The following is a 26,435-nucleotide window of genomic DNA, read 5'->3' as shown; positions in this document are numbered from 1 at the left end:
CTACAGGATTCCCTGTGAGTGCGGCAAAGTCTACATCGGAGAAACAGGGAGATCTATGCAGGAGAGGATCAAAGAACACGACAGGGATATACGACTCGCCCGTACCCAGACCTCCGCCGTTTCTGAACACACCCACGAGACCGGCCACTATCCTATCTGGAATGAGGTCAAGTTTATTGATCGAGATCCTCACTGGTACACACGTAGGATCAAGGAAGCTATTCACATAAGACTTCACCCTAATAACATCAACAGGGATAGTGGAATTGAAATTCATGAAGCATGGATGCCCACGATCAAAAAACACAACAACAGGAGAACGGTACAACAGCGGACCACTGAGGGAACAGCTACTCGTCGGAATAATGGAACAATAGGAGGATCGAAATGCACCAATCACAGCCGACCTTTGTGATATAAATGATACCGTGCAATCAGTCGACCTTATCGCCTGAAGAAGACTAGCAGTAAGCAGTCGAAACGTCGCGATCTACATCTAAAGTGACTACATCGTGTGACAAACGATAGGCTTATGCTTGTGCCTATGTCGTATTGAAAACAGGCTTAACAGCTGCTATCTGCAGTTATCAAATCAGAACATGGCTCGAATCGGGAAAGTTCCGCACGTGACCAGCGTGGTGCCCTAAAGGCAAGTTATTGAAACAATCTAAGACGAAAACCGCAAGATCTTTAACTGTCTGTATTTTGTGGGTTTATGCTAATAAAATCAGAAAGGAAAAAATAGCCACTCACGCCAAAACACTTAGAGACTTAAGTGTTTTTTTTTTCTTTCCTTAACCATCTACGTATTTATGAAAAAAATCTCTGTAATACCCATTACATTCTCTAGTGTTTTATTGTACTGGAAGACGTCATCAACCAAACGATACAGCGGACTTCGGTCTAGCGAAATAATCGAACCAAAATTTGCATGCTCATGACACTTAGCCACGACGTTAAATGTCTTAAATCATCTGTGAATTTTGTATTCCTGCGTGGGAAGTAAACAATTTAACCAAGAATTGACAATTGTTCGAGACAGTTTCTATACATAACTAAAACTTTAGTTATACTTTTTAAGGGATTTAGCTGCGAATTTAGTGCTAATTTTGTCGAAGAACGTAGAACTCTTGAACATTAGGTTGTGTGGTCATGTTGCACTGATGCGATATATTTATCGCCATAACTAACAATGCTTGTTATTACTTTACTGTTTTGTATTATACTAGTGTATATTACACTTATCTTAACTAACAAAGCTTGGTGTAACCTTGCTGTTTTGTATTATATTGGTGTAAATTCAACATTGTTCGAAAACTGACCTTTCAATTTGCTGCTATCGCAAGCGACTTTTATGAAACGTAAAAGTGCGTTAGCTACATATCAGTACATCTTATCCGCAATGATTTGCTGTCCGGCTTTTGGAAGAGATAAAGATTGTACTTCACTGAGAAGAATGTTGATCTGTTTTCCCTTTTATCAGACACCGTTTACACGGAGGAAACAAAGCTACTTTCCGCTATTCCAGTCTCTCGCTTCATCATAGGGACATCTACATGGTTTCTGCTTGATCTGACTGTCAATCGAAACCGAGACGGTCTCAGACACGAATATTTGAGGACAATTTTATTCCATAGCAGTTCTTTTAACGCCAAACGAAAGTCTGGCTTGAAAAATGTGTAAAGCAGCGGGTTGATGATAGAGGTGAGGTATCTAAATGGTACGAACCATTCCATAAAGCTCTCAAGGTTTTCCACCTGTACTTGTAGATTGACAAGAAGTGAGAGCATGAACCATGGAAGCCAACATACTGCGAAGACAGTGGCCATAACAGCAAAGATGATGCAAACACGACGTCTATTGTTTGTCAGCTGACCACTACGACTGTTCCGTCTTATCAGTGTTCTCTGTTTAGTCTTCCCGGATATTGTTCTGAACATCACTACCAAGGCGTACACTATAAACATGTACGACACGAAAAATACTAAGACAAGGCATACAATCCCGTAACCCACAAAGAACTTTCTTACAATGGGTTTGTGGCTAAAATTTATCCAAGAAAATGGGATGAAGGCAATCACCAATGACAGCAGCCAGACAGCCGCCAACACTGTTAACATAGTTTTCTTTGTCAGCGAGCGATGTCTCAAAGGCCAGACAACTGCAAAGTACTTTTCGGCTATAACGATCAGGATGTGATATACTGTCGATGTCGAAGTCAAAGCATGTAACACTAACACCAAGTAATTCAGAGAGATTTTTGTTTGTTTGGGAATGATCTCCCGCGTTAACATGTGCATGCTTATGATAAGCATTGGAATGTTCACAAATCCAGTTATGAAGTCGCACACGGCCAAACTCAGAAGTGGGTAATTTGGTAAAGTTCGTAGTTGCCGTCTTTTGAAGAAAAGTAAAACCACCAATAAGTTTGTTATTACGATGGCAAATGATAACGGCACCAACTTGGCGATCTCAGTGTACAGGGGCTCTTGTTTGTGAGAGGTGTTGTTCACCATCTTGAGAAATAGGAATTCTTCACCGTGCAATCGCAAACTTGAATATCGATGTTTCAGCTGTAGGCTGTCTCTTTAAGTTTGTTTGCGTGAACAAGGTCGCGGGGACACTTCGCGGTCCAATATCGGTCTTCCGTTTTGTTTAGCTGATGCCAAATGGTTAAATTTGTCGCGACCGCTTTTGTCAAAAGCAGCTTGGGCTTATTGACATGCAAAATTAATGCCGTTGTGTACCGGATATTTCAGCACGTGCAATTATTGTTCGATCACACTAGTGAACAAACAAAAGCAGCTGTTTTTTTACTTACTGTGCTCTTGTCTAAACATTTTGTTGATACAACAGACGATGATCATCTCTTGGTTGATAATAACGTAGCGCAGTGAAAACAATGAATGGAAGGCCATTGTACTGGCGTCCAATCTGTCAGCTCAGCTGAATGACGTTAAAAACTTAATGACATACATTTTAAAATTTGTATCGTAATTGTTTCTTTTTTTTTCAGTTGTACAACCCATACATAGCTACACGCAGCAATAATTCAGATAAGCAAATTATGTTACCGAAATTCGACTCTAACTTAAATATTGGCTTTATTCTTTCGAAGAAGCATTGTATATTTTATGATAATTGCCACTGCACTTTAACATCTGTACACAATAGAAACAATTATGACTACCAGTGGTGGCTAACTTGATGCTTTGCTGATTATCAGCTCGTCTGATTTCAAATTGTCTTATGATTTGGCCAATTACTTGTACATATCGCTTCATCATCGTCATGTGACCAATACCCAGTCGTCTTTTGTGGGAAAATATTATTCAGCAAGGTCATCGTGAATCGATAGCCCAGACGAAATGTAGAAAGCATGAGCCCTAAAAGAAGGCTTGAGAAGGCTTTCCTACTTTTCTCAATTTTCAAATGACTTGATATTTTAGCGGACAGGAGAAGCGTTCCGAGACGACCCAAATAACGGTTGCGAAATGCTACGTATGGGAAATGCGTGAATCCCGTACGCATGATATTATGCTTATTAAGCGTGAGGGATATTTGACAACACGCAAAAAATATAGAGCTGTAATTAAGCGAGTGTTTTCACATTTCCTCACTGCTGTTATGCTCAGTGTGTTGCATTAGGTAACTGCAAAAAATTCTGAATCCGTCCTTCCGAAACTTTATCTACTGCCCTTCCGTATAAACCCCTGTATTTACACTTGTGATGTTCCACATTTATACCTGGAAAGTTGGACGGCCAACGAACAACTGGAAGCGGTCCATGCCGCAGAAGTTGGAAAGAGTGGGCTACGCTACTCCTGGGAGAGAGCCAAAACATTTAAACAATGAAGCGTGTACGTTGGAGGGTATTAGTGGACGTCCTATGCTCCCCCGGACAGACATTTTAAAAGCGATCATTTTTCAGTAATTGTTATTGATAATAATAAATAAGAAATAAGAAATAAGAAATAATAATAATAATATTAATAATAATAAAGAAATACATTGCAACCCGGTTAATACGGACACCAAGAGGAAATGCCATTACGCCAACATACCGGGTGTCCGTATAAGCGGGCTCTCAGAAACACGTAACGGACACATGTCAGTATCGATATAAAGACGCCTCAAAAAGGAGGAGGAATAATAGGAGGCGGAAAACTACAGTTAAGGGTTAAACACCGGAAAAAAGACGGACTGATCAAAATCAAACATGTCTCGCTATTTTGCTACAGTTTTGTAGTGATGAAATTGTATTCACCCGTAGAAATCTGTCATTATTTGAACAGCGTGCAATGTTTACAGTTGTGACGATGAAAATAGAGAGTTTGGAGTGACCAGTGTCCGTTGTCCGTATTAACCTGTGTCCGTATTAAGCCGGTATTCCACTGTACAATAAGCTGTTACAACATCAGTACCTAAGCGTGATGTTTTGCTTACGATAGTCAAACGAATAAACACTACCTTTATTACACCTAATCGAGAACTAATGCTTGTCAACGACACCAAATTAAAATTTCATAACTCACTGTTATTGCATTTTCTGATACAAAATACCCTGTTAAACACAATTATTATTCCGTGACAAACTCTTTTTCGTGATTATTACTAAGTCACAATTGCTATTACATTATAATTGTAGTTCTTGTTTAGGCCCTGGCCACACTACGCTGGAGGAATTTGAAAACGCAGCTTTATTTCTACGGTTAGGCCTAACGTCCACACGAATCCGTCACGAAAACGGAGCTTTTGGAAAACGCTCTTCAAACAGGAGGAATTTGAAAACGCAAGCTTTTCGTTTTCATGTGGACGGAAAACATTTTGAAAACGGAGCTTTTTAAAACGATGATTCAAATGATTTCCCCGCCGGTGTTTTTACAAACACAAATTCCAAATGACCAGTGTTGCGCTTCAGTTCAAATTCCTGCGGCGAAGCGTGGACGGGGCATTAGTAGGTGGTTGTAATTTAAACTACATTGTACACGCAATTCAAACTATTTAGGTATTGATTGTTTAAATTTATTAAACGCTGATATATGACTAACGATTGGAAATTTACATTTTATTTATATTATTTATTTATATAAATTTTCTTTATTTATCTGTTCTTTATTTATTGCTCATATTTAACAATTATTGTACGAGGTAGAGCAAAATAACGATTTGTCAGTAGTGAAGAGATCACTTATTTGCCGAAGCCGAATGCAGAGACAGATAATTGATCTGCGAGACATGTATCATGATATTTTGAGTTATAATGCATCAAATATTTTCACTCGCGCGCGATTGGTCTAAACTCGTCACGTGACTAAGGTTTTCCGAGAGCGTAGCTCGAGGAAAACTGTGAGCTTTGAGGAACAGATAAAGTCCAAGGACAAATACCTATGCATATTTTTGCACCAAATGGGGCCTATTGTGTTTAGAAACCTTCAAATGTTTTTCGCAACAGGCGCAATTTTGAAAATTGGGAATATTACTCGGATATTCTCCAGTTTTTGGAGGATTGTCCAATACACACAATCTGATACGGTCCGAAAAAACAACTTTTCGATCTGCACAGTTTGACAGACAGTAAAAAAGACTGTTGCATCTTATTAAGGGGACTTAGATTATAAATCACGTCTTACCGGAGTAGAGAGTGTGACCCAGCTTGTCGATCCGTACAGTTTTTGAAAAGGTCGTTTTCCATCCGTATACGGTCGAAAAACTACATCTCATTAGGGGGGACTTGGAATATAACTCACGTCTTGCCAGAGTCGAGTGGGTGACAAGGCTAGCATATTTTCGCGCCAAATGGAGGCTATTGTTTATGTAGCCGAGCGGTTTTAGAATTACGAACAAGCTTCTAGTTCAGTTAAGCAATTAGATAAAGTTAATTGCTTGATTGATTTACCTTTTTGCTTATTTTGCCTTTTCTGGGAAGACATTAAGTAGGTACCCGGAATATACTCGACTATCATGCTCCGTCCAAATACCACACCGCGAAAGAATTATCTCGTCCTACGGGGTAGAAGACACTGACTGAAGCACTGAAGTCAAGAGGCAAAGGATAAGAGTCCAGTCAGGTACTAAAGGGGTAAAGCGCATGTGGAAACCACAACGGAAGCCCACTCCATTATTTATGAAACAATAGATGATGATGGTCACTGAGAGAAATTTTGATTTGAAAATTTCGCAATCGGCTGTGAAAACACGGTAATAGAGGTAATATTTGTCCTTAGAGTTAGGTTAGACTGTTCCGACTCGCACCGTGAGGCATTGTTTATAAACCTAGCAGGCGTGGGTAGATAACTCGTGCCTTGCACGAGTGGACAAGCAACTCTGGCTGAGTGTTAAACTCCATATTGAACACTGAGCATGAAAGCAAGCTCTCTAAAGTAAGCTCTGAGTAAATCTGTGGGAGCCTTCCTTGAAAAGTAATGATGAGTCATTCTGTTAGCACGAATTAGTCCGATGAAATGCTGAACAGCATGTGGGTCATTAAGAAAGCGCCATAGCCTGCTCATGCGCTGAACCGTAAAAATATCACTTTAAGATTTAGAGGCAACCAATTCGTGCGGGAGTCAATGATCATGCAGCTTAAATAATGCTGGAAAGCATTTGATATGCGCAGTAAGAAACAAACTGAAAAAGGAATAGGCAAATAACCCGTACTGTGCAACAACACCAGACAGACACGGAAAATGGCTAATAAATGTCATAAATCTAAATATTTGATTCCGTCTTTTAAAATCAAATTGCTCAACAATTATTATGCCAATTATAGATGGCTTGCCGGTCAATACGTTGTACGTTGCACACCGCACTGTTTAACATTCTTATAACTCTTCAATTTACCAAAATAAGATTGGAGGTTTCCCTTGCCTAAAATTATGGGAGGGAGTTATTTAGTATATTTGAATCTTAGAATAAGGAAGTAGTACTGATATTTACTGGTTTTTTACATCAACATTCTTTACATTCTTATATTTCCTTTTTGGATATTCTTTCGGTCGTCGAAGTCCGCCATTTTCTGTATTCGCACATGGCCATTTCGCGCGATAGGCCTTAGAGCTGAGAGATAACTGGCTCCTCTGAAACTGAGTATGGTGCATCGAGTCCAATACTGTCGGCATTGAGTCTATTCCAAGAAACCAATAATATCAAGTTGCTTTCTAAAGAAACTGGCCGCGTCATGTCATGAGTATGTCTTACAGTAGGCCTCAGAGAAAAGCCACGTAATGTTTTGGAGGCTCTTGGAAAGTGGCCAAGAAGGGTTTTTAAGGCATGCCAGAAGTCGCGCTTAAAGAACGTATAGAGCAAAGGGTTGGTGATGGATGTCATGTATCGAACATTGGCAAATACTTCGAAAAGTTTTAAGAAAGTTTCCTCAAAATCTGACGATAGATACTCTTTGACGTAAATCACAAGCATGATGGTGAAGTATGGCAACCAACAAATCGCAAACAATATCGCCATGATTGCAAAAATTACTATGCATTTTCGGTCATTATTTTTTTTCACTTGGAACCTTGATCTGGTAATATCATTCTGAAGCCTGGGTCTTTGACGTTTAGAAATCACTCTGAACATAGCTGTGAACGCATAAACAATAAATACATAAGGGACAAAGAAAACTATGAAAAGGCAAACTGAAGCATGGGCAATGTACCAAACAAGGCGTGAGTTGCTATCGTCCCAAGAAATAGGAATGATAGCAATAAGTGCAGATATTATCCAAATCCCCAGTAATATTATTAGCACTGTTTTCTTGGTTACCAAGTGGTGTCTAAGTGGTGTCATAATTGCCATGTACTTTTCCGCAGTTATGATGAGAATATGATAGCCAGCCGATACTGCCATGAGGGTGTGTAAGATGTACATCCCAAATCCAAAGTATTTTGCCAAGGTTGGTGGTACAACTTCAAAAGAAAAAGTGATGAAGATTGGGATGTTGATAGCTCCTGTAAAGAAGTCGCAAGTAGCCAAACCAAGCAACAAGTAATTTGACGTCGTACGAAGGCGTTTCCTTTTGTAAAACATGACGAACACGAGTCCGTTTGTCAGAACTATGGTTAGGGCAATAGGAAGTAATTTGCTTAAGGATTTCATGCCATAGTCATTAGGCTGTTGGAGGTTAACTGAACTGTTGTTAAACATGTTTTGTTATTTTGCTGGAACGTCCAGGAGGAAAATCTACAAAAAAGAGACAGCAGACTGAGATATGCACTTCCAAGCAAACTATACAGAACCTGACTATACAAGAGTAGAGCTTCACTCTAGCACATAATCACTTGTTTCGTCAATTCTACATCAGGTGTTGACATTTTTGTTTTAGATATTATTTTACCCAACATTTGCTTTTGCTTGCCCACAGGCAAGACAGCTTATATAGTTAACGAAAAAAATATGATGACTTCTTTGCAGGTTACTTCATGTAAATAGTTGGCAGGTTATTACTATTTTGTAGATTCTCTGGATTCACTTTGCACTCAGCCTATATTGTATTAGGAAAATGGTTCGAGAAGTGCGGTCTTTGCTAACTGGAAGTTCCCGAAGACTTAATTGCCACACGGGTGACTGGGACAGTTTAAAAAACATTCTGTGTGTGGTGGCACTATGACCTAATGATTAACTCGCTGGACTACGGAACGATCAGCCTTGGGTCGTGGCATTGTGTTCTTTGGCGAGACACTTTACTCCCACAGGGCCTCTCTCCACCCAAAAGGGTACCGGCGAATTTGATGTTGGGAGGTTAACCCGTGATAAACTTGTATCCCATCTAGGAGGGAGGAGAAGTACTCCTAGTCGCTTCATGCGACAGAAACCAGGTTAAGCGGCTTCGTATGCATGGGCCAATGGCCTGACGCTGACTTCACCTTTAGTTACTAATTCTTTGCGCTCAAAAACCTATTCAAAGCGCCAAAGCTCCACAGCTACTTTTTTCAACTTTTTGAAATTATCCAGCGGCTGTTTGTCACTCTTTGAAAGTACTGCAAATATTTTTCATCAATACAAGTGTTGCTGCTGAATAAGACGACCTGTTGTTGTGAGGTTTAAGCTATTTTACGAGGTCTTACAAAAATGTCGATCATGAATTCGTTAGAATTTGTGGCAGTTACTCTAAGGACTGCATATCGTACATGGGGGATGTAAGCGATATAATCCCTGTCGACCCCAGGAGGGAAGGGGAGACGGGTTAAGTGATTATGTGAAATTCTCACAATCTCCGAATCTCGGGTACATTTCTAGCTTTCTGCCTGGTTCATGGAATGCCGGTTATCAGCAGTTATACTTGTGTTTTGGTCTTACATGAAAATGAGTGCGACAAGTATCTCTTATCGTAAAACTTGTCAGCGTGAAACGTCAATAAAAGCGACTAAATGAAGACGAAAAGCAGCAAAAATACGTGGGGGAATCCAAAAGTCGACAAATTTTCGTTCAGAAAATAAAACAGGTTTTCGGCATAAGACTTACAACTGTAGCACTTCAATAGAGTTATTACCTAACATCTGGGTCTTCTCTTTTGGATATTAGACGATTTAACATTATATTATTATACAAAATGTTTAAATTCCTTTATTACAATGGATATCGCCTAATAAACAATGCGGACTCCTGGAATGATTGATGAATATTCGATGTATTTCATAAATTTTGCCTTCACTACACAACCAAACGTACCCAAAGCTTATGAGGAGTTGGTCAGCAAAGCCCAAGATATGTTGTAATTGACACCATGAACCCCAAATGTAAATCCCAAAAACATTTAAGAGGCTGTCTCTGTAAAAACCGACCACTGATTTTACTTCGAAAATTCGATTTTTCTCATAAGCTGGGATTTCGAAGCCCTTACGCTATTCAATCACTAAAATGAGTTTTATTTGATTAAAAATTCTAATTGAACTTTTCTAGGATTAATTAAAGTTCGGTCCGCTCGACACAAGTTGCGTACCTGCCGAAACTGGAAAAATAGCACATATTGCCGGCGCTCTAAAAAAATTAATATTCGCTCAAAACTCCCAGTTCTTTTTTTTAACTATAGATATATCATAGCAGTTTGTTTAGCCATGTTGCAATTATAATTCAATGTTGTTCCTTCAACGGTTAAGAGATTTTCTACCCGTTAAATCGAGTTTTGAACCAAACGCGAAAATAGCTCTAATTCGAAGGCACGTTTTAAAAATGTGGCACCTGTTTGAAACTGCTGAACTACATGAATAGAAAGTATAAATGGCCTTTAATTTAAAACAATAGTAAAATTTGTCTGCCCACTAGGTTTTCAAAACTAACGACCGCTTAAAGTTCAAGAAATTTTGAAAATGTTCCAGTTAGTAACTAATATACTCGCCTTCGTAGAGTGCTCCGATAAATTCACGTAAATACCTTACCTGGCTTCAAGATTAAATTTTGGTCCTTTGTAGCGATCCTTGAAACCTAGGTAGCATTATTAAAACTGCCAGCTTGCAGCTTTTCCTTCCAGCGGTAGGTTTGTATACAAGGTACATTTATACGTTCCTCATCTGTGTCGAGCGTGACGGTCACATACTTCGATGTTCTTTGTATTACTGGCCATTGTTTTCCTCCAAGCCGGTTTAATCATGCAGAGTCCTTTTGAAAGGTTTGTAGAAGCACTCTTTTGGACAACTCTCGGCACACATACATTTATGAACAGTAAAGAGTGATCCGGGGATCCAAGGAAGGATTGATAAGTGCCACAGCCATGTTGTGTTTAAAACAGGTGTTTTAGTTCCCAATCTTCCCGTGAGTATCACCGGAATCATGATGATGTGATATGAGGAATGTATAAATGTACCTTGTAATCAAACCTACCGCTGGAAGGAAAAGCTGCAAGCTGGCAGTTTTAATGCTACCTAGGTTTCAAGGATCGCTACAAAGGACCAAAACTTTAATCTTGAAGCCAGGTAAGGTATTTACGTGAATTTATCGGAGCGCCTTACGAAGGCGAGTGTTATATTTTCGAGTGGAATATTTTCAAAATTTCCTGAACTTTAAGCGGTCGTTAGTTTTGAAAACCTAGTGGGCAGACAAATTTTATTATTGTTTTAAATTAAGGGCCATTTATACTTTCTATTCATGTTTTTTTAGAGCACCGGCAATATGTGCTATTTTTCCAGTTTCAGCAGGCATGCAACTTGTGTCGAGCGGACCGAACTTCAATTAATCCTAGAAAAGTTTAAGTAGAATTTTTAATCAAATAAAACTCATTTTAGTAATTGAATAGGTAAGGGCTCCGAAATCCCAGCTTATGAGAAAAATCGAATTTTCGAAGTAAAATCAGTGGTAGGTTTTTACAGAGACAGCCTCTTAAGAGTCCCTGTCCATAAATATGGAAAATAACTCGGCAGGGGTCGAAAATTCGATTTCACTCATATTTTTACGGTAGATAGGCTAGGGCATGCAAATTGCCGAATTTCCTTAAAATCTTCATTTGACGCACCATTTTATTAAACAAGTTTGAGAGCCTCGCATGCAAAACCACATCATTCTTCCGTCTTTAAACCACTCAAATATTTTTGTGCAATGTTTAACTGTGTACTGGGTTGATTTTAGGGAATGTTGCGGTTTTTGTTGGGTGCAAAATGATTAAATTTCGAAGACATGTATTTCATTCACTTAAAAGTACTTCGTAAAAATAATTGATTTTCACCATGTGCGAAACCTTCAAATGGACTAAGCCTCCGGTGGTCGAATCGCAGAAGAATGGTCTACAGATACCTGTAAAAATTTCTTCGGGCAAATGATTGCGAGCGACGCGAGAGCTTTTCAAAGTACGTTTAAAATGCAGATATTTGACCATCCTTCGTCAAATTTCAATAGACCATTTTACAGTTGTCTGCTCAGTGACCTGGCCTTTGTATGGCAGCGAGGGTAGAGTTGACCTTGTTTTGATACAGACCTCACTGCTTTTGTTGTGTAAAACAAGTTGTTCTGATGCTAACTAGGTGCATTTACATGACAAAAGCAGTGAGGTCTGTATCAAAACAAGGTCAACTCTAGCCTCGCTGCCATACAAAGGCTAGGTCACTGAGCAGACAACTGTAAAATGGTCGATTTCCGGGTTAGACATATATTTTAGCACGCGCTACATGTCTTGAGCTATATTAATTTGAAATAGACACAGAGCTGATAATTTCGAAATGTGCTAACCTTATTTGCTGTAAAAGGCAGGTCCAAAAGCCGATTTGGCATGTTTCTGTCACCATTCGTCGCACATAAAGCAGAAGTTTGCTTTTGTTTACACTACGTCTGATGTCAACTTATTTAACGGTCGAATGCCATGAATCTATGACCCTCTTTCGACACATATGATCACCACTGCATCTAAGTCAAAAACGGCTAAGTGATTTGTAGATAGCTGCTTGCTTTGCACTACAGCAAAATATTACGGTTGATCATCGTTTGATCTATTGCTGCTTGAATCTTTGCTTGCAGCGGTTCCTTGTTTGTTCGTCACGCAATGCTGTCATCCCATTTTAGGGAGTAGGGATAGGACAATTTCTATCCTGATACGTAAAGCTCCGTAAGGCTTGGAACCACAGGGAGCACACAATCTTAATGAGTAGGAAGAGATTAAATTAAGCAATGAAAAGAATGAATAGTTAACCATTGCCCGTGTTGTCATCTTTTACTAGGCCACCGCTACCTGCATGCCCTGCGTAATACGGTAACGGTAAACTCGTACCTAGGTCTTTTCGCGCTGTACAATTATTTTTGGTTTACATATAATAGAGTGGGCTACCCTAGGGGAAATGGGAGGTGGCCACTTAATAGGGGTTGGCCGCTTAATAGAGGTTGGTGTACCTTGAATATTTTTTCGCTATCGGGTTTTAAATTTCTTAGTGAACATGGAGTCAATTGAAGACAATCATTATAGACGTCATCCTCGGAGACCCAGGGGCAGTTATTTGGAGCGGGGAAAAGTCCAAACGAGTGAGAAAAAAGTTCGGGCGAAGACCCGTTTAGACTTTTTTCCCGCCCCCTCTAACTACCCCTGGGTCTCCGAGAATGACGCCTATCATGATTGTATTGAATTGACTCCATGTTTACTAAGAAATTTAGCTAAATTTATAACCCGATAGTGAAAAAATATTCAAGGTACACAATTAAACATTGGACAAAAATATTTGAGTGTTTTAAAGACGGAAGAATGATGTGGTTTTGCATGCGAGGCTCTCAAACTTGTTTAATAAAATGGTGCGTCAAATGACGATTTTAACGGAATTTGGTAATTTGCATATTTCTTTAAGATAAAAGGATGTTTTGCCAAAAAAAACTATCCAGTAGTTTTTGTCATGCCCTAGCCTATCTACCATAGGAATATGAGCGAAATCGACTTTTCGACCCTTGCCGCGAAACTAAGAATTTGTCTGATTTTTACAGGCAGGCACTCTTAATTAGGAAAAATGGGGACATTGTACCCCCGACCAAATGTGGTGGCGTTACCTTTGGGGTTTTAAGGTTATTATGTAAACAACAGATTGAAAGATACATGTACATAAGATAACACTATTTACACCACACTAGAACCAAAAATAAACCTTATCCGAAATTGCGAGTGACAAGGCTGACCATAGAATGTCACAAGTTTCTCAACCGTCTCTTTTTACAAACGCACTAACCATGAGTCGCTAGCACCCAGTTCTCAGTTCCGTGTCGGCAAAATATTAATTTATGTCAATACTGATTATCACAAGTTACATATTGTAAAGTATTGACGATACCAAAGAGCGAACGACTGACTCCAAGAGGGTCTCAATGGGGTTAACGGTTAGTCGTAAAACGAGCCAAAAATTTAACCATTAGGCATAAAAATTTGTAAATTTTAACCGTTAGCCGCTAAAAAATGTTAACCCTAAAAACATTTTTGCCACGACAGTGAAAGTCTCAAGATCTCTTGACACGGCTTTTTTGCGTCTTGTCTCGTGGCTTGTAAGCGATATTAGTCTGCAATTCTTATAACAATACCGTTCTCCGTCCTGGAGTGGTCCTTTAAGAATGTTTTACAGTAATCAAAATAAATTTTTAACTGTTTTAAACAATGAAAGTTAATTTATAAATTTTTAAAACAAAGATAATTAATTTCTAAGATTTCTGCTGACCGCAAGGAACATAAATTAATCGTTTGCAGCAAAAAAGCCAAAATATTAACCGTTAGCCGTAAAAGTCAACACACCATTGAGACCCCAGTCCCCCAGGCATGTCATTCACAACATCCTTAAAACAGCGCCGTGTAAATTCTTGGTAGATCAATGAATTCAGAAAAATTGTAGAGTTGATTTAGATGACCTAAAAGAGCAGATGTTGCCAACGGTCAAACATTTGGTGGCAACAGCTCAATAATCAATTTCGCCTACGTTCTAAACTTAATGTGCATTAAATCACGATATACCTTGTTTAGCTGAATACCGATTTATTTTGGAGAAAATCGATTGCAAGGTATTCCTTTCTCCCAGGAACTGTTCAAATCTCTCGCGTGGAGTATGACCTAAAACAAAGGTGCTAAAATACAAAGTTTTATACAAAAAACATGTGACATGTTACATTGACACAGATAGGAATATAAAAATATAACTCGGCACTGACCGAGGCTAGAAATCTGGCTTCAAGGATAACTTATGAGAAGAGATGCTCTATCAGCAAGAACACGGAGAAAATAATAATAAAGAGGTCAGGTTCGAGACTGCTGTCATTAATGAAATTTATATCTGAAACTGCAAGCTACACTGAATTATACTTACTGTGTTTTCCAAATGGCAGAAGAGTTAGAACTTGATTTTCTAGAAGCAGGTTTGAGAGGAAGCAAACTAGCTACTTTCAACCACTTAGGCGTCGGTTGCTGTTGTTTCCTTCACTAAAATTCTCAGTCAAATTTACTTGGTATATATGGCAGCCGTTCAAGCTGTGAGGGATTAAAACTACGAGAGACAACCTACACCGCGGGTTTACTATACAGGTCCAATCCGGTTTAGCATGTCTCTCACAAGCCGCAGGGAGGAACTAAAATTAATGTTTACTGCTGTCTTCCTGACATTAAACTAAAAAAAACACTCAGGAAAACGTCGGCATGTGATTGGCTGCTAATTATTCCCCACAGATCTAAAGGTACTTGTTTTCAGAATCCGCAGCAGGGCCAATCAATTATAAAAACTTTGGCAAACACTTGCCGTGTTATGTCAGCTAGTTTACGTATCTTAATTAAGTGGATCGAGAAATAAGTTGCATATGATCAGTTAGCGCTGGGTAGGTCACTTTTATAGATAAAATGTAATATTGAGTTTTCTAAGTTCAACCTGTTTGACTCAAATTTTTTTCAGCGAAAAGCTGCTTCCAGTGATTTCTTGAGTAATTTGTTATCCGTTTCTGGTGATTTGCTTCTTTTTAATTTGGGAGTGAAATAAGTTTCCTAGTCTTAGAGAAACCACCTTTGTTAAATAATGGCCAGTGAAAGCGTGAGTGACTGTCAATTTCCATCAAAATAAAAAGAAAAACAGAAACATAATTACTTTGTTTACTTTTAAGAAAATATCTACACGTAGGATTAGTTTCATTCGTGACTCAAGACACGCATGGTGGTTGACTTTTCATAGTGCGTCAAACTAAAAATCAAACATATCATTTTATTTTAATGACAAAGAACATTAAGAGGAATCCACTCTAGATCTCTACTGAGGAACTAAATTGCCTTTTGTTGTTCTTGTAGTTTACGACTATAGCAGTTTTTTAAAATGCCTACTGCTTTTCAATGCGGTAACGGTTTGAGGCCATAAAAATATAGCTCGTTGTTGTTGAATCGCAAGGCTTGCTGTTTATACACCTTACGCCAGCTTCTTTATACACCTCAAACTTAGCTGTTCATACACCTCGTGCTTTAATACACCTTACGCCTTGCTGCCAATAAACCTTTTGTTTCGCTGTTTTAAGACCTCATGCTTAGCTGTTCATACACTCGTGCTTAGCTGTCAATACAACTTATGTCTAACTATTCATACACACTGTGCTTAGTTATCCGTACATCTAATGCTTAGCTGTTAATACCCATTATGCCTTGCTGCTAATAAACCTTTTGTTTCGCTGTTTAAAGACCTCCTGCTCAGCTGTTCATACACTGGAGCTTAGCTGTCAATACGACTTATGTCTAGCTATTCATACACACTGTGCTTAGCTATCCGTACATCTCATGCTTAGCTGTTAATACCCCTTATGCCTTGCTGCTAATGAACCTTATGTTTCGCTGTTTTAAGACCTCATGCTTAGCTGTTCATACAACGTATGTCTAGCTATTCATACACACTGTGCTTAGCTATCCGTACATCTTATGCTAAGCTGTTAATACCCCTTATACCTTGCTGCTAATAAACCTTATGTTTCGCTATTTAAAAACCTCATGCTTAGCTGTCAATACGACTTATATCCAGCTATTCACACACACTGTGCTTAGCTCTCCGTAAATCTAATGCTTAGCTGTTAATACACCCAATGCTTAGCTGTTAATACATCTTACGCCTGGCTGCCAATAAACCTAATGTTTTCTGTTTAAAGACCTTATGCTTAGCTAGTAATACACCTAATGCCTAGTTTCGTATAAATCTTAATTTAAATTATTTAAAAACCTCATGCTTAGCTGTTTATACACCTCAGGCTTAAGGTGATTCCTCAGAATTGTATTGCGGATTCCTAATGCGCACGTTTTGTTTTTGCTTCATTAGCGCGCGCACCTTTAGAACATCAAGAGATTTCCTTTAAGCTAAGCTCGAAAGCTCGTTTTCTCTTAAAAGAGCATGGCGACTTATACTTTTTATTACTTAATTTTGGTGCACAAATTATCCCCTTTAATTTGAAAAATTAAACAAAAAATTGTTCAGAGGGAAAATAAGATATAGTTGAAAGCGTGCACAAAACCGTTCATCGGGGATGCAAACTATAACAATGATTCGTTTAAGCTTGTCTTATTGTTCCATAAGCTATATATAGAATGATTCCTTATGCTCGAGAATTTCTACCTCATGATCAGGTTTTTGTCAAGTATTAAAACCTTTGCTTTCAGCTAGGGATGAATAACGCACGTGATTAGGCATAAAGGGGTAACATTTGCCAATCATATCTCTTGTGCGAGTATGGTGACCCATCTTTTTATTGGGAACATTCGGGGGAATTTTCAAAAAAATCGTCCAAGTTATTTCTGAAGAATTACCTTGACTGTTTATATACGTAACGGCTCATGTATAGTTGCTCATATTTTCATTCTTAGCTGGTTATACACCTGATGCTTACACCAGTCTAACCAACTTATACAGTCTATGTTAAGCTGTTTTTACACCTTAGCTGTACTTTCACCCAACACTTCCACGGTTAGCTTACTCTGAAATTCCTGTATTTGAGTACTTATACTGACTTTAATCCACTGCTTCAAACTATGACTTATTATGCTTCCTGTTAGCTGTGATTTTCTTGGGGCGTTATGCAGGCATGCTTATCTTGCGTCGTGCTTTTAAGACGCAATATTTAGGCAAGGATACACGAAGTCTGTCAGAAAAAAGACCGTTGAATATGTGAAATTATATCGCACATTGCGAACAATTCCACACCTGCAATGATATGTCAATGACTTGTGACTTGAGGACATGAAATTTAAAATGTCCGGAGATAAATTAATGTTTTCAAAGGTAATTTATGCGCCGGATGAGCGTTTCCTGTAGATAATAATGGATCACTTTTATCGCTCACCCAATTTAAGTTGATTCTTTTTTTCCCTCCGGCACTAGAGGCTAGTAAACCTCACTGCCTGTCTCCAATCAGCTTATATTGATATTATCTTATGGAAGTTCACATTAATCAGTCTTCGAACACCAATCAATCAAGTTCCTTAAATCATTTACCGCCAATAAATTGTTTCTTAGAAATAATCCTCAATATCCTTTGACCTTTCCTGAATAAAATGGAAGGTCCGTGTTGATATTCCTAAGAGAAACGTGACTCATTGCAGTTAATTGAGGACGGTAAAGGGGCTCAAGATCACGTTTCACGGAAAATAAATTGGTCCTTTCACAATTCATGGGAAATAAAATCGGCATTTCACGTTTCCCGAAAAAAAGGCATATTTTGACGCGAACTAACGTAACTTATGATATTTGAAAGTTGCACCCCAGCACAGCCTTGTTAGATGTCTTTATCATTCGTCCGCTTCTTGTTCTGCGCGCAACAAAAAGAAATCCGAGCAAGAACCCGAAGGGGGATGATTGTCCTGTCAGACACAGCCAGAATCATGGTTCACGAGGAATTTAATACTTCTTTTTCATTTCACGGAGAATTATTTTGGAAAATCACGGTTCACGGCTTCTAATGAAATCACAATTCATGAGGAAAAAAACAAGCCATTTCACATTTCACGAGAAAAAAATTAGGCCATTCACGGATCACGAAAATACCCTTTACCAACTTCTTTATTTGCAGTGTTAGTAAAATGACTTAATTTTTAGAGGCTACAAATCTAGCGACCTTGTTTTCAACAGGACTTGGTGTTTACTTGAGTTTCTTTCAGTTATTCGATCTCTGTGTCCTTTGCTGGGTAAAGTTTTACTTATTTAATACAAATTTCTGTTTTAAAACCTTAAACATGGGCTTTAGACGTATGCGAGACTCGGCACACCGTGAGTTGGCCCGGGATAGCGAGCCAAAGTGTTTCAGTATGAGAAAAAAGTTGTCTCGCCTGCTTGGGCTAATCTACCTGCTGAGGCTAGACAACTCGTGAAGCCCAGTTGTCTTGCTCCTAAGGACTCGTGATCTTCATTTTAAAGGTTGGCTGAATTTTTCCAAGAAATAAGTAAAACATAAGCTTGATGAGAGCAACTCAGGTGAGGGTTGTCACGGCTACCCACGAGTAAATTGTTTAAAGAACTATGAATAGCGTTAAAGCTTGAAAGTTTAAAAACAGTGAGACGCCATTAACGATGCAACGCGTCGGAGGCTTCATTGCCCCCGCGCTTACCGTTCCATTAAAGACGATCTAATTTTATGAGCAACCTCAAAAGCTACTGAACAAAACCGTCTATAAAAGGAATTAGAACTTAGATATTTTAAACCCAGCATGCAAACAGTGACAAAAATAAAACGTGTTATCTTGCTAAACAGAGAAATATTTGACCAATGTCAATCGAAAAAGCACTGATACCAAAGCTAGGCAGAGTATCTGAGTTGTCAGTTATCAAAGTCTCTGAATGGGTTTGACAGAGCGAACACTCGACTGAATACGTTGGGTCATACCTTAAAGGAAATCAAATAGGTGATTTGCCTTAAATTAGTATTTTAAAATAACGACTCGTAAAACTCAAGACATCCTGCAAGATATTTTCCACGTCAAAAATCGAGTGTTTGGACTATCATTGCAATCACGCAATTCCCCTAAATTCGTAAGTAAAATTGTTTGATAGATCAAATTTTGTGTTCTACTGCACGAAACCAGAATCACTTGTTTCACATAATTTAGCGAATATCAGTAAGAGTTTTTGTTTTGCCGTATAATATTGAAAATCGACAATTTTTTACAAATTATTTAACATGGTAGTGTCACACGAACGTAGAACTTCGTCCTGGAGCGTCCGTTTCAACACACAACTCAGAAAAGTGCTGGCAAGAGACGCAAAAGCTGCTATTGAGTATGGTGTTCTTACTACAAATTTGTGTATAATTACCAAAATACACAGAAAATAATATGTATAATTTTACCTGAAGATCAAATTCTGTCAGTCGATTGTTCTAAGATAATGTCAGCGTTAGTGAAAACGTCTTCTATATAAAGCATAAAGTTTGTTGGAGGCTTGCCTTCTTTTTATAGACTACATCAATTCATTATATTTCGTCTGCTTTTGGTATTACAAATCCTTGTTTACAACACTGAGCGCCTTCATACCTCGTCGCCATTTTGGCTACTGCAAGCATTCTTTAATAATGATTAAGATTGCCATCAAAATATTGCTGCCTGCTATTCGCTGGTAATGCGTTTGTTTACGTCATCGATGCACAGCTGCTCATCGTTACATCTACAGTATATTTCAAATTCAGATTCGTTTAAGTGAACACAAATAGAACACGTGGCGTTAGCAAAGATGTCTACATACAAGACGCACAAATTATTTTCCATATCGCAATTAGACCGCTAAACGAGCAACCTATAGTCTCAAACCATTGTGTTCTCTCCGGCAAGCTTTCACAACAGGAAATCATTGAATTACATGGGCTGACTGTTCAGCAGTGTACAAATTAAGGATAATACTGATGTTTTCATTAAACATAATTTTATTAATTTGCAGCCTGGTCACGTTTCAACTCTAACTAAAATAATACAAAATAATATTCTATACTGGACTGATTTTTGATTCTGATTCTGCCAAACGACTTTCTGAATCTAACTGAACCAATGGCGGGGGCGAGGTAGAATATTTTTCTTTCACGACGTATTGCATGCGTAGCTCTAAAAGGCCTTTTATCCTATTAGAGTTAGGAGAGCTAATTGAACCGATAGAAGACGGCAAATTTAGGCTTTTCGCATTAAAGTGACGCACTACTTACCTAATAATGCAAACCAATCTTAATGCATACAACACAGTCTCATGAATCAGCAGGCATATTACTGATACTCTTTATTCCCGCAGTGACATCGTTTTTAATAGTATTCAAAAAATGAAATTTATTCAACCAAGCGATTTTCAGCGGTTTAATTTTTAGTTCTTTTAGTGTCGCAATCAAGGGCTAATCTAACTTGAGTTTAAAAATGTTGTACCATGGAAAATGATTCTTTTCTTAGTAGATTTTCTTCTATGTCCAAGCCAGAAGCTAAATATCCCCCATTCATAAAATCCCTTGGACCTAGGGACTGTCGGTGGATCCGAGGGAAAGTCGAAACGACTGGAAAAATTGAAGAAGAAAAAAATGGAGAGGAAGCGAGGACTTCAAAATAGGGTATGGCATTCGATCTTCCTACTTTTTTTGTCCTTGAGAGGAATTGTCACCGAAACGCGAACAAGCAAAACAGATATGGTGAACGATCTACCTTTGTATAGATTTTGCATTAGCACAAACGAAACGGACTTAGACCTGCTGGACGCCGATTGGTCAGAATACAAACGATTTTCTCTGTTCAGTCAGGAGGCAGCTTTCATGGAGCCATTTGGGGCTCCTCTTTTTCTCTCCAACTTCTTCTTGCCCAATACTTTCTCCTGCATTTCGACATATTCCCGCCCCGACAGGTTGCCTTTGTGTGTCCCAAAATGAAAATAAACTAAAATAAACTAAAATAAACTAAAATAAACTAAAATAAACTAAAATAAGCTAAAATAAACTAAAATAAACTAAACTAAAATAAAATAAATAAAATAAAATAAAATAAAATAAAATAAACTAAAGTAAAATAAAATAAAATAAAATAAAATAAAAAAAAATAAAATGAAATAAAGAATGTAAATTGTAGCGGCATAATTAATAATGTTCCAAGCTGTCAAATTTAGGCAAAGCCGAGAAATCTATCGATGTACGAGATAAGGAAAACGATGTACGAGAAATCGACATGCATCTGCCCGAGGTTCTCCACCCGATCGATCCAATCGGACTTTACGCCTGCGCTCACCTCGCACAGCGCCTTTGTATAAGAAACGTTTCTAATCTCTGCGGAGGAGAGAGAACAGACCCTACATACATACATACATACATACATATATTTTTGATGAGGCAGGTCTGCGTCTGGCAACCCAGAGGGCTGGTGTGGACCTGCCATAAAATATATACCTAAAAACTAAAATCTAAAATTATTAAAAATACATCGTTAGGATTCAAAAGCTACTAAAAGATAATTTAAAATGACTTAAAATTTACATTTCTATTAAAATTAAGTATAAAAAGAGTATTTTAAAAATATAAAAATGCACTATTCTTAGATTTAATAAGGCACGCCTCTTTCTCGAACTGTATTTGGTCTAATGTTTTTGAGGCTAATTGTTAGCCATGCGGAGAGCATCACAACAGCTGGAGTCGCCCACCTGGGAATATCTGATCACAGTTTTGTCTATGCAAATTTGCGAATGAGAAAGAAGAAAAATCCATTGGTAACGAAAACCGTAAACAACTACAAGAAATTCGACCAGCAAAAATTTAAAAACGACATCGAATGTGCCCCTTGGAGTGTATGCGAGATTTTTGATGACCTAGAGGATCAAGTATGGGCATGGCAACACATCTACCAGGAAATCGCGTCTAACCACATCTCAACCAGGAAAGTCAGAAAGAGAGAAAACAAATTGCCGTGGATAACTAACGAGATAAAGAAAGAACAAAACAACCGTTACCGGCTGCTATCGGTGATTTATTGCTATCGTTCTTAAGCATTTCTGGCAGCTCGGTTTTGGTAAGGGTCCAGGGTTTGGACAAATGTCTCCACTGATAAATAATCTACGTAGTTGGAATGTAGAATCGGTGTTGGGATAGCGGCTGACCCGGAGACCAAAGTATCTCTTTACTTTAAGTCGCATGAAATCAACATGGCCTCCGCTCGTTAGAGTAAACTTACTTAGCAGTGGGTTGTTTCGTGTTGGTTCTTGTCCTGGAGCTCCTGATATGATCACATTGCGATGACCAGGTACACGAAGATCTCTTCTGAGATTAAAAATACTCGATAAGAGCAACAGAGAAACTAAAAGAACCATGGATAGTTTCAAGGCACGTCCGCCCGCCATGTACAAAGATTCTTTGTCAGCCTACGAAGAGGTTAGAATGCAAGTCCCTCATACCATCGAAGGTGTTTGGATAAATGTACGAAGCCAATCGCAATCATGGCTATTTGCTTGTGTGTACAGACCACCGCTTGATCTCTCCTTCTATGATACGTTTAATGTCATGTTAGAGGAGGTTTGGTCTACGCGAAAAAACATAGTAATCATGGGCGATTTAAATTCTGATTTGTCTCTAAAAAGGCAAGGTGTCGAATCTCAGTTTACGGTTTTCGTTACCTTTGGATACATGTAATGTGTTGCTGGGTGGTCTCCATGTGTTTGAGCAAATTTCCGACTGTGCACTACCCCCAGATATTTGCACAGCAGATACTGGAAAAGCTTGAGGGACAAGAGAACATCTAGTAGAGGGGCAGGGGAAACGTTTTTAATCGAGGTTTTACTTAAGGTGTAAGCTAAGAGAACACCCCATTAAACCTAGCTCAATTTTTAATTTGTCACTTTCAATGTTTCTTTCTTTTAAGAAAGAAAATGTTTTACTATATAGCGCGCGCTGGTCCTACCTTATTCCTATTGAGTCATCATGGTAGAAATCTCTTTATAATATAGATAGCACCCTGCGCGCGCTCTGATTGGTCAAAAACATGTTTTATCAGAGTATAAAATATAGAAAAAGCGTGTTTTATGTTTTTCGCTACATTACCTCTATATCATAGAGCAAGTGAAGAAGCCTAAGCCGTGTATTACACTGCGATAAAACACTCCGGCCATTTGAGAACACTGGAGAAATGTAGAAAACACTCGCCTGCGGCTCGTGTTTTCTACATTTCAGTTGTGCTCTAATATGCCCGTCGTGTTTTATCACAATGTAATACACGGCTTCGGCTTCTTTATTTGTTAAATATAAGCACGGCCGTGCGTATATAACATGACGTGTGCAGTTTCATTTTAGCTGCAAAATTTCCGTCGAGTTTAGCTGCGAGTTCCTTTTGTTAAAGTTTCGGCAAATAATCCAAACACTACTTCCTTTGACTTTCGCAATTATTTACCATTTTGACTGATGTCTTTTTGTGCCCAGGCTGCATCCTCCTTGGATCGATCATAACTAAGATTCTCTTGTCTCCTTGGCCGTCCACATGCTCACAACATTATGAAAAACCTGAGAGAGAAACAAAGCAGGTGACAAAAAAAAATGTTCTAAAAATGTATCACTGTATTTTCTTGAAATAACTTTAGATGATAAGCAAGACATTAATGCTGTTCAGGATAAACCTACCTGTCTTACATCTTGGTTTGCACCAATTATATTCTGGTCCATGGCCTGAGGTGGAGTCTTGAGCCCTTCCTTGAATGCAATGCTCATCGATCATAGCATCCTTAAAGGTAAAACAATTAAACTGTTTTTAAAAACTATAAATATTTTTTAGAGAATAATTTCAGTCTGTACTCAGAACGCAATTTAAAATCTTAAATGTGAGATATTTCGTTTGGACCTACCAAACTTCGTCAGCCACAATACAAATTTGAATGTTAAGAAGGATTATATGTTTATCATGGTCTCGAGGTGGCTAAGATGGTGTCATAAATGCTAGCTAATTCGAAGCCATTGTCTGTTCGAAGAGGGCTTACGTAATCTGATCTCGATTGCCTCCCTTACGCGGCGTTTGAACGTGTTGCTTTCTGTGGTAATGACTTTTGTTTTGCTACAATCCACTGAATGTCCCGTGAGTTGGTAACGTTCATGAACAGCTGAAGAATTCCTTGAAAGATGTGTTTTTATAGTTTTTAAAATCATGATTCCAGAGCAAGAAAACAATATCTTTGATTCAATTAAACTGTTGTCATCTTGTGTGTGATGAGAAGCATAAGTGAGAGATAAAAAGTGCAATCACAATTTCAACCTGTTTTATTTTTCTCCAGATACATATTATAGACAAACCGGGGGTGGGGGAGGGGAGATAAGAAGAAAGGACAAAAAAGAGAGAGGAAGGGATTAGGTGCACAAGGTGAATGTTTATGAAGTCTCTTGTAATTTTTTTTAATCGTTTCAGCCAGAGATCGTTTTTAATTTTTTACCAAATTAGATGTACAGTTGATGAACAAATAAACAGGCCTTTTTCTTTCCAGGTGATGGCCTTTTTACTTCAAATTGTGGGGTAGATTAGTCTTCCTTTCGTTTCTTGGATGGCTGTTCTGATCCTCTACCATTCAGATTTTCATTTTCCTTCTGTCTGTTCTCTTTTCCAGGTAGTGACTCCTCGTCTTCATTTGCGAGTGCTCCCCCATTTTCTTCTGGCTCATCAGATCTCTATGAGGAGAAAAAGAAAAATCTTATAGGTTCCTTTCCAGATGACTGAATGATAAGACACCACGTGTACATTTTCATGGCCACGGACTATTGACTTGCAAAAGATAAACAGCTGACAACCCAATGTCAGCTTCAAAAAATTGCTCGTGGTAGCCACAATCTTATCTCTTACTTACACTGTATCACTCATTCAGTTATTTATCAGAATTTAAGCAAACCATTAAGCATTAAGCATTTAAGCAAAACATTACCATCTCTATATAGCTCAGTCAATTGTTGTGTCAGACAAAGAATTTTGTGGTGAACTACATGTATAACTATGTAATATTCATTGTAGTTTTAGTAAGATCTAGTATCTTATATCATATTTTTTGCTCAGAGACATTTTAGTTCAATAGTGCACCTAACCACTCATATGTTTTTTGCTGAAACGAATCCACTTGTTATTCGAAGAATTTGGGCGGAAAAATGTTTGAATTTGCTTGGATCCTCGATTTTCTGTGCCCTTTCCAAGTCGGGCTTGAAAAAAGCGTGACCGCGTTTAGGGAGTCTGTGGCGGGGGTTGCTGATGACGTCTACCCAGGAACCAAACACAATAGCGCCTCAGTCAGTCAGCTCTCTGTATTTTCTCGCGAAAATGGAAAACAAAACTAACCGTTCCAAGATCCAAGATATTTCTGGGACTGAAACGTCCAATGTTTGTTTCGAAAACATTTCATTTTCGTCACTGGAGTCAGGGTTAAGTTTCGATTTAGGAGACTCCGAAATAAACTTGGATTTAGCTCGTTCCACAACTGTGAACTCACTGCTTTCAAGAGCTTCGAGAGCAATTTGCAATATTTCAGTGACGACGGGGAAGACTTCTTTGCGGGCGAGCTGCTTGTCTATTAGGAATGGCAAGTAATATACTAAGTGGAGGAGCAGACAAACAAAAAGCAGGAAAGATTACTCGAGAAGTGCTTTGAGTCAGTTGGATGGTAATTTAGTCACCTAAACACGAGATTCCCATGCACGGTGCTTATAGCCCGTTTACATTCGTCCTTAGCGAGAATGTATTTCGTCAAGGTGTGGTTGTTCTAGTAAATCCAGCTTGTGTTTTATTTTCTGCAATCAACTCAATGGACGTAAAGCTTGTTTTGACTCAGTTCTATTTAAGAATTGGTCTGGCCTATACTTATACTGTGATTATAGAGAGCTCAACCAAAAAACTGGCTTCGATCGATTGAAAAAATCGTAGAATTGTTTGGACTTCAGTTGAAGCTGCGGGAAGCAAGTCGGAAGGAAACATTTCATGCAGTTATCGATTTCACATTGTCACACATTTTAAGTCGTAACTCCAAATAACAAATGTAAATTTTTCTCAAAGTTCGTAGTGAAATTCGTCGGATAAGCGAAAAGGATGG

General features: G+C 38.5%; 2 protein-coding genes and 1 long non-coding RNA gene across 3 annotated transcripts; 1 reads left to right on the top strand and 2 right to left on the bottom strand.

The window, feature by feature from the left end:
- Positions 1 to 837: 837 nt before the first annotated feature.
- LOC110053667 (beta-2 adrenergic receptor-like) lies at positions 838 to 2,888 on the bottom strand. The gene has a single exon (XM_020759926.2). It carries the CDS (start codon positions 2,514 to 2,516, stop codon positions 1,491 to 1,493), a length of 1,026 nt encoding a protein of 341 aa, XP_020615585.1. The 5' UTR covers positions 2,517 to 2,888; the 3' UTR covers positions 838 to 1,490.
- A 227-nt stretch (positions 2,889 to 3,115) lies between these two features.
- LOC110053714 (substance-P receptor-like) lies at positions 3,116 to 20,299 on the bottom strand. Its single transcript, XM_089276093.1, has 2 exons — positions 19,732 to 20,299; positions 3,116 to 8,181 (listed from the first exon to the last, which is right to left on the bottom strand). The coding sequence occupies exon 2, from the start codon at positions 8,143 to 8,145 to the stop codon at positions 7,054 to 7,056; it is 1,092 nt and encodes a 363-aa protein (XP_089132219.1). The 5' UTR covers positions 8,146 to 8,181; positions 19,732 to 20,299; the 3' UTR covers positions 3,116 to 7,053.
- Positions 20,300 to 20,579: 280 nt separating this feature from the next.
- On the top strand, positions 20,580 to 25,575 carry LOC110053688 (uncharacterized). The gene is made up of 3 exons (XR_002297154.2): positions 20,580 to 20,964; positions 23,961 to 24,107; positions 24,972 to 25,575. It is a non-coding gene; the product is annotated as an uncharacterized LOC110053688 (long non-coding RNA).
- The last annotated feature ends 860 nt before the right edge of the window (positions 25,576 to 26,435 follow it).

This window comes from Orbicella faveolata, unplaced genomic scaffold (genome assembly GCF_042242905.1).
Source record: "Orbicella faveolata isolate gen_17 unplaced genomic scaffold, um_ofav_v1 contig_4, whole genome shotgun sequence".
NCBI classification, from domain to species: domain Eukaryota; kingdom Metazoa; phylum Cnidaria; class Anthozoa; order Scleractinia; family Merulinidae; genus Orbicella; species Orbicella faveolata.
Note: the sequence above shows the minus strand (reverse complement) of the source record. Positions and strands in the feature narration are given on the sequence as shown.